General features: G+C 38.6%; 2 protein-coding genes across 2 annotated transcripts; one reads left to right on the top strand and one right to left on the bottom strand.

The window, feature by feature from the left end:
- The first annotated feature begins 270 nt into the window (after positions 1 to 270).
- FAM175A (family with sequence similarity 175, member A) lies at positions 271 to 6,446 on the top strand. The gene is made up of 8 exons (XM_010297469.1): positions 271 to 355; positions 1,724 to 1,760; positions 3,194 to 3,260; positions 3,939 to 4,132; positions 4,767 to 4,886; positions 5,189 to 5,273; positions 5,764 to 5,872; positions 6,022 to 6,446. The coding sequence occupies exons 1-8, from the start codon at positions 325 to 327 to the stop codon at positions 6,444 to 6,446; spliced, it is 1,068 nt and encodes a 355-aa protein (XP_010295771.1). The 5' UTR covers positions 271 to 324.
- A 728-nt stretch (positions 6,447 to 7,174) lies between these two features.
- MRPS18C (mitochondrial ribosomal protein S18C) lies at positions 7,175 to 8,281 on the bottom strand (the record flags this gene model as incomplete). The annotated part of the gene is made up of 4 exons (XM_010297470.1): positions 7,175 to 7,251; positions 7,332 to 7,391; positions 7,719 to 7,776; positions 8,198 to 8,281. Coding segments are annotated over 4 exons (279 nt in total), but the record flags the coding sequence as incomplete, so codon positions are not given.
- Between the last annotated feature and the right edge of the window lie 971 nt (positions 8,282 to 9,252).

Here is a 9,252-nt window from a genome sequence, read left to right on the forward strand (position 1 = left end):
AACTGTTCACTTGTGAATGAAAAACATGAGGAATAGAACAGAGCTGAGTACATATTCTAACATCTTTTTTTCTTAAATGCAGACGGGTATTGACAAATGAGTGAGAATCTGCTCTGTTTAAAAAAAAAACAACAAAAACTGAAACAGTTAATTTTGATAGCTTTTTTCCTCTCCTGAAAACAGCATTTCCACTGTTAATACTAGACACAAAGTCCTGTCTCATACTACTGTTAATGTGAACTTTTTTTTTCTCCCTCTGTAAAGGAAGGTTTTCTCCTTGGAGATGTGAAAGGTGAAGCTAAGAACAGCATTACTGACTCACAAATGGATGATGTTGAAGTTGTTTATACAATCGGTTAGTCTGTCCACATTTTTAATAACACACTTGGTTTCAGGCAATATACAACTGCTTACAGTGTTGAATGAGGGCAGTCCACACCTTAGAGCAAGATCAAAGCTGCCAGATCCTGGGGTCCATGCTGATGTAAAAAAAAACAAACCCCACATGGAAGTGTTATTTTGTAACATTTTAATTGCTAAAAAAAATTACAATTTTACAGTAGAAAATGTAATAATTTAAAATAAATACTAGTTCTTAGTTCCTTGAATAGCTCCCCTTCACCAAATATCTTGTCACATTAAAAGTGATTTAAGGCTTAGACTACTCCTTTGTCTTGGTCACATCACAAACTCTCCTGGACTACAGCTGCCCTGGAAAAACTTGTCCTACTTCAGAGATGTGAACTGTAATGTATTAGCATCTGTTACCTAATTTGGAGCTTATAAAATGCTGTGTGTGAAGACTGCAAACTATATGTATTTCATTGAACAGATGCCAGATGTATTTTTCTTTATAGCCTTCATGGGATTGGAGTGGATGTGCATTTTATACCAGCCCTTAACAAAAACTTATGTATACATGCATATACATGCACACACATTGAACTCCATTCCTTTATACAAAAAAGACAGGTAATATAGTATGTGCCTTCTTTCCAATCTTCCTGAAAATATGGTAGGGAGAAATTGCATCCCATTCTATAGTTTTACTTTAGGATACAATGAAGATGGAACACTTTCCTCCACTGAGTCTCACAGCTGAACCAAAAATGTGAGGAATTTTTGTGGTGGCATTGATCAAGTTACCCAGAGTCTCATTAACACATTCTCATAGGCAGAGTTCATTGCTCCAAAGTTTGGAGGTTTTTTTAGTTAACTTGTGAAAATCAAAGTAGTGGAGGATGTAGGTAAAGAAAAGGATTTAGAATGCCATTAGATCACCTACTGTTTTTTTTCTGGTAGTCAGTCTTCCAGCTCTCATACCTATCTTATGTGTCTCTGTTCTCAAGCCTCATCTTTCTCACTAAGAGCATCCAGGCCTTGCTGCAGAGCAGCTCAAGTGAAATCCTTCATATTATATACTACTCCTGTACTCAACAGAAGGGAGGGAAAAACAAAGTACCCATTTAATTTTTTACTTGACAAAACAGAACAATGTTAAAAATACAGTTTATATAAGTTGTTCCCTTTGCATTTAAAAACTGAATTAGAATTTTTTAAAAAATATTTCCTTTCTTAACCTTATTTAATTAGATGTTAATGCATTTGATTTTAAGAAAAATTATTTCTTGGCTCTTCTACCAGTTTAATTCTAATCATAGCATACAGAAGAATATACATCTTGAACTGATGTGTCCAAAGTAATACTACCTTCTGTTTCCAGATATACAGAAGCATATTCCATGCCACCAGTTGTTCAGGTAAGAATCTTTAAGTAAAGAGATATGAAAAAGTTAAAATTAATCCTAACTTGAACTCTTGAAGAGTTAAACTTATCTTACATTACTGAGAAAAATCACCTGGCTGTAACTACAGCAACCATACAAACCCCTTGTAATTACAGATGCAAAATGCCTTATGTTACTCCTATTTTGGTTCTTCATGCCCTTTTTTGCTGTTTGTTTATACATATAGAAATAGAGACACAGCATACTGCACCTTCTGGTGAGCTACAATACCATATAAACTAGAGAACAATGTCAACACACGGAAAAAAAAACATTGCTTTTCTAAAAGCATACATCCCTCACCCTCAGAAAAAGAGAAAATAAAAAGGTAGCATCAGCCACAGGCTTCTGAGCAGGCCTACAGAAAGAAACACTTGTTAGCCCCATGGCAGAAGCAATTTCAAGGACTAAATATTTAGATTTCCATCATAGATGGGAACACAGCTATGCAGGTTTACACCTGTCCTGGTTTCAGCCAGGATAGAGCTGGTTTTCTTCACAGAAGCTAGTGTGAGACTGTTTTGGATTTGGGATGAGAAACTGTTGATAATGTGCTGATGTTTTGGGTTGTTGCTGAGCAGTCAAGGACAGTCCAGCTTCTTGTGCTGGCCTGCTAGCAAGAAGGGTGGGGGTGCACAGGAAGCTGGGAGGGGACACAGCCGGGACAGCTGACCCAGGCTGACCAAAGGGATATTCCCTACCATACGACTTCATGCCCAGTACATAAATTGGAGTTAGCCGGGGGGCGGAAATCGCTGCTCGGGGACGGGCTGTCGAGCGCTGAGTGGTGAGCAATTGCTGTATTGGGCATCACTTGTTCTTGTACATTCCTTTGTTGGTATTATCATTGTTGTTTCCTTCTTTCTTTCTGTCCTATTAAACTGTGTTTATCTCAACCCACGAGGTTTTTTTTCCTAATTCTCTCCCCTGTCCCACTGTGGGAGGGGGAGTGAGTGGCTGCGTGGTGCTTAGTTGCCAGCTGGGGCTAAACCACGACAGTCCTTTTTGGTGCCCAGCGTGGGTCCCCTGTAAGGGGAGAATCACAACACAATTTCCTTCTCAAATCTTTCTGAAAATTAATAAACCCAGATGTTTTTAGAAAGGCATTTCATTTCAAATTGAAAGCATCTTACTATTTTGTAGTTGAGATAACATAGATACTACCTTTAACTTGTGTCCCAGTAGCACTGATGCCAGAACAGTATCTGGGCTATACACCACCACCTACATAGCTATTTGAGTAATGAAATTAACTGCACTGTCCTAGCAGAGAAGCTGTGTCAGCCTATTTTTATGCTTACGAGAGGAAAAAAGCTATTAACGTGAGATGATTGCCAGACTGCTAGGGAATAATTATTTTTACAGTAGCATTTTTTTTTCCTCTAATTGTCCTAATTTTCTTCTAGCTTTTATAATTCCACAGGAGAACTGAATGAACTTGCCCTGAAGAAAATACTATCGGGCTGTAAGAAGGTATGTTACTTTCAAACCTAAACCATACAAAGGAGCTTCCTCAGATTTTGGGGGTTGTTCTTGATACCTCTTACACCAAGCTCTTTTTTTTTTTTTTTTTTTTTAAATCTTGTATCTAGTCCCTCACACTGCTGGTCAAGGCAGCTACATCATCTTTTCCCACTTGAAGTTTAGGTTATTTTTGACTAGGGTTTGCCCACATATATGTCACAACTTTATTTTTTCTTATTAATTTCTCAAGTGAACAGTTTAAATAACCCAAAGGAATTCTACTGTTTTCTAGCTTACGATCAGTTGAGGTCAGCTCACTCAAGTGGTTGAGTACCAACTGACTAAAAAAAATTTACAGTCTTCTCCACAGAAGAAAGTTTCACAAGTGGAAAGTAGAAGCTGGAAAGAGACAAAGAGCAAAATAGCAGAACCAAGTTTGCAGAGTTCCAGGTCAAACACAAGCTCAGAAAACAGGCCCCTTCAACACAAGGTTTTGAAGGAGAGAAGTTGTCATAATGGAATTTGGTTTAGATGTTTTAAGGGTTTCAAGTTAACCAACTGCTTGAATATGTACACATCACCAAACACTTCAGATTTGTGACTTTGGACTGAATTCTAACTTGCTTCAGTATGACACACAGGGACAGCATAAGTCAACAGCACTAATGAATTTTCTTCTGCCTGCAGAGTGTAATAGGATGGTACAAATTCAGACGTAACACAGACCAGACCATGACATTCCGGGAAAGACTTCTTCATAAGAATTTACAGTCACACCTGTCAAATCAGGGCCTTGTATTCCTTTTATTAACCTCTAGTGTGATGACAGAAAGTTGTTCTACTTACAGACTGGAACATGCCTTACATCAGCCACAAGAAGGGTAACTGGTTTGTTCTCTAGTTTTGATAAATCAGTAGCACAGCATATGCTATAACTTGAAACAGTTGCGTTTTTTCTTTGTTGCAACTGAATTGTTAACACTGTTTATTTTACCCTTGAAACTTGCACATTAAATAAGATTATTCCTTATATTGCTAGAGCCCAGTTGAAATCTTACCCTGGAGTTCTGTTCAGGGATTTGCCTTTATAGCTATCTGTAGTACCAGTGTTAACAGGCAGCCACTGTCAGTTCATTTATGCATATAAGCTGTTCTTGATCAGTTTGGTTTTGTGTATAGGACTTCAACTATGCACAGTGTTCATCTTCACGCATCATTCAAATATTTAAGCTGGTGGTAACATTCCATTATCTTCAAAGACATTCTGCCCATAGGCTAGGCTTAAGAAGCAAGTACTGCATTACTGTAACTCAGAAACAGGATCAAAAAAAAGAGGCATTGCTCAGTCCTGTTGCTCTTGCAGTCTGCCTTTAGCCATAACTAGTCATCTATGTGTGATGTAATACATTTAGTAACAATTGACTATACTGTAAACTTCCATCTGGAATGCTTAATGATCAAAGAGAGGCCTTTGGATGCTAATAGAGCATGTCTTCATACTTCTGCTTTTTAAAGTCTTTTCCAGAAAGTTCCTTTGGTGGTTACCAACTTGGGTATGGCAGAACAGCAAGGTTACAGAACAGTGTCTGGTTCCTGCATATCTTCTGGTTTTGTGAGAGCAGTAAGACAACACAGGTACAGTGTACGCCGTATTTACTGATAGCTGTAGCTTTCAGTTACGATAAGTATAGTTAACTTTCTATAGTACCTTTGCAAATGCTACAGCCATACCCTGCTCACTTGTTGAGCTGTTTCCTGCAATTGTCTACCTTTCCAAGGTACTTCAAAATCCGTTCAATCCCATACTTTGCCATGAGAGCAGCTGTGCCTCAACATAGGCACCTAGTGTTAAAGATTAAAATGCTTCTTTATTCATTATAGCTCCTACTAAGTAAGCACTGGGATCATTAGCTTGCAGTTATATTCTTGGTCCACAGGTCAGAATTCTTTTATGAAGATGGATCCTTACAAGAGGTTCACAAGATAAATGAGATGTATGCCACCTTGCAGGAGGAACTGAAGGTAAATCAGGCATACCTGCCAACAGTTACTTTCAGCAGTACTACAAAACCAAGCCAAGCAAAGGGTACACTGTCTTGACAAAATGAGAAACAAACATGTCTTGGAAGGGCACACAGAGATCAGGGAGTTCCATTTCCTACTAGTAGCTGTACACCAAGTTCTTAACATTCAAGACTTAAGTTTCCATTTGATCCAAAGTACACTGATAAATCTTCAGGTCCACTAATAAATTCTCACAAGAGAGTTATTTTGAAGGAGTACTATTTGTAGTTTGTTAGATCCCCTTTGCTTAGATGAACAAATAAACAACTTAAACCTTGCGTTGAATGAGGTACAAGGTATCTCTAAAATCCCCCTCAAGCTCATTACTTACACTTTTTACTACTTTGTATCCAACTTAAAATCATGAGTACCTTTAAGGATTTTGCAACAAGTTTAAAGTCATCTCTGTGAATACTGTTAATTCTATCAAATGCTCTTTTCCTTGCAGAAAATATGCTCTACAGTAGAAGTCAGCGAACGATCTGTAGAGAAACTCTTAGCAGAAGTGAGCCAATTAAAAGAAGAAATAAAGAGGAAAAAGCAACAAAGTTGTTTGGGTAAGTTAAGTAAATGTAATGCCAATCTTAGTAAGACTTCCAAAGTTAATTCATTGGCAGAACCACAGAAAACTTCTGAACTTGAGGCAGCCAATACAGTAGTGGTAGAAGTGTGCAAAAGGGACTTCAACTCTAGCCTTTTTTTCCAGGAGAAGACAGAGACTACGCAGGAGAGCCAAAGGAGAATGTTCTCCTTTGTCAGGCACTGCAAACATTTTTCCCCAATTCTGGCCTTCAGACATGTATTGTTTCCTTCAAAGGCCGACAGATATCCAAGAACTGTAACATTGACCATAATATTAATGTCATGGACAAACTGACTCTCATGGTAGAGGAAGGCGACTTCTCTGAGGCTGAAACAAGACACCTAACCAAGCGTAAAGTCAGAGGGACCACAACAGGATCAAAGTCATTCAAGAAATCCAGATCACTGCAACTTCACCAAAAATTACTTCAAGACCAAGAGGACAGTGACCAGGAAAGGAAGCTTACGCTGAGTAGCACTGAAACAGATGAGGATGTGTTTGAAAAAATTAGAGACACAAATGAATACCCACACTCCCCTACTTTCTGATCTGTTAATGATTTTGTCAAAGTCCAGATGACTTTGCACCAAAAGCTACTTGCCAGCACATCAATTTATAGCACTGCAGGGATGAAAATAACATAGTGCATTTTTTGCAAAACATACAGTGTTTTTTATCCTAGTGCATGAATCCTGTTTGGCATAAGACAAGTCCAGATGACATTCCCTCATTTTGCCTTCCAGAGTTAGATCTGTATTCTCTCAGGGTTCAAAGACTATGCTAGCAAAATGTTAGCAGTCATGTAACCATATCATACACTGCCTCAGAGTAATACAACTTCAAGCTGCTGTTGAAGAAGCTTGAAGCAGCAGTACTACCCTTCCCTCAGCAGAAGACAAGGCAGGGAGCATCAAATGAACACAGCTGTAGCTGTCTACATAAACCACCACAATTTAAATACTTTGATTTATCCTTTGGTATCCAGTACTGGTTTCCCCACACACACTTCCAATCCAGCAAGGGATAAAAACAGCCACCTGAACTTCAGCAATACTTGTGAGCAGAGGAAGTGGTCTATACAGCTGCCAATTTCTATTACTGCTTCATCTTTCATACTTCCTTCAGACAGTAAGTTTTAGAGACTTGACACTTTATAAAAAAAGGAACTGGCATCCACCCTTCAGTCAGTGATGCATTTATGCTAGCCAACCACACTTCTAGTAAACAAGTATATAAACATGAAAAGTAGTTTTATTGTTTGTTTCTTTATAGCATATTACTCCGGATACTTGACATTACATATCTTCGGGTCTGTGAGAAATGCTGGGTTCTTAAACATAACTGGCATAAATCCTGTAAAAAGATAAGACAGAGGTTTTCTTAATAAAAAAGTAGGCTTGACTTACAAAACTCAAAATCATAACCATACTTACCAAGTACGTGAGCTCTTTTAATGGCTTTTGTAACTTCCTTCTGCTTCTTGTCACACAAGCCTAAAGAGATGAATACTTTTCAGTTTCTTAAGTCAACCATAACCAAACCATTAGCTTAAAGGGTGAAAGGGATATTACTGACAATTCCCTTTAGCTTTGTCTAAGTCTTCCTAGAAAACTGCATATGTGTTTATACTGTTAAATACAAAACAAATATAATTAAGGGATATTTTCACTCCTTAGTGAAGGCTACTAAGTCAGAGGAATAGTGTTACAAAATGTATAGAGTTAGTAGTAGTTACTTTTGGAAATGTAGCCAATATATAGTTAAGACTCAGAAGAACATAGTATTAACCAGTAAATGCTTTGATTTAATACTTCACTTACCTGTTATATGCCTGCCATAAATGCGGCCAGTATGTGGAGAAACAAACTGGGAAAGAAGCTACATAAGAAATCCAAAGTCAGTTTAAGAATTTTTAGAGAGCTTTATTTTACTACACACATTCTATTTTTCATTTTTTGATCTGTTTTTACAAAACTCAGTTCTACCTGGAAACAACATAAAGTATAGCTTGGAGTTAGACAGTATTTTATGTGCCATAACATTTAAGCTATATGACAGTAGAATTAGAACTGAGGACTGTGTTTGGTAAATAACAAAGTTATAATACCTGCACATAGGACTAGTAGATTGAACAGCTTATCAAAACTACATTATTTGACGCTTATCTACATACATTCTTACCCTTAAGTTTTAAACCCCCACACATATGAATGACTTTTTTTTATCCTTGCGGACTTCCCACACATTTAAAATAGTAAACCAGTTACCTTCAACTAAGGACAGGAATTTTCAAACTCACTTGCACATTCTTGTAGTCCACGTTTATTCCACACAAGATACATCTTTTAGGAGGCTCTTTATAGGGATTCTCCATTTGTATAGGCTGAAATTAGATAATTATTAACATCTGTAAGCTACACAAAAAATAAAAAATGCTTGTTATTTTTATCCTTTGGGCAAAACATGCCTTGAAACCGAAAGAGGTATTTAGTGCATCACTGAAGTTTTTCAGTAACTTTCTTCTCTCTAACGCACTGATTGGTACCTAGCAATCTAAAAGACTTCAGCTACACAGCCTTTTATATCTTAATAACAACAGTGTAACAAGTCAATTAAAGCAATCAATAAGACAGTGCTTACACCCTTTACTTGAAAGGCAGTATCTACAGAAGCTGGTAGTAAGGTTCTATCTGACAAGTTACAGGAGACTTTTTTGAATAACAATTTGAGAGCAAATGGCCAGAGGGAGCTCCTGTCTGCTCTCACACTTTAACAGACATTCCCAAATACCTCCCAAGCCCTGAAAGGCTCCTCAAGCTTCAGAACACAGCACCAATTCCTTGCAAGACAGGAGTGAAAGGAGAAGTTTCATTTTTGCAGACATAGGTAGACTTCGGGCAGAAAAGGAGTACCAGCAAAAACTTTCAAAAATACAGGACAACACATTTTTATGACATACAACCACACCTAGTGTGTTCTCTTAAGCCTTTTTCTTAGCTACATACAAGATGTCAGTTTGCACTGCCAGAGGTTTTCCTCCACACTTAAGTCACCGAAACAGCTGGCTGAAGCGGCCGCAGTTAAGACGCTGGACATACCGATCAATGGGGCCTTAACTTCAGCACCCGGCGACTTCCCTCAGTGCTGGGCTGCTGCTCTCTGACGCATCAAGTAAGGGAATTCAGGGGTTTTTTTGAGAGCCCGAACGACACGGAGGGCAAAGCGCCGCTTTTTCCAGCGGCAGTGGGAGGGAAGAGGGAGCTCACCGCGGGCCGCGCTCAGGGGGGCTTACCTGGTCGGACCGCCCAGGATGCCATTCGTGCTGCAGGCGGCGCGGCCGCTCCCACCGGGCCG

Source organism: Phaethon lepturus, unplaced genomic scaffold (genome assembly GCF_000687285.1).
Source record: "Phaethon lepturus isolate BGI_N335 unplaced genomic scaffold, ASM68728v1 scaffold46831, whole genome shotgun sequence".
NCBI classification, from domain to species: domain Eukaryota; kingdom Metazoa; phylum Chordata; class Aves; order Phaethontiformes; family Phaethontidae; genus Phaethon; species Phaethon lepturus.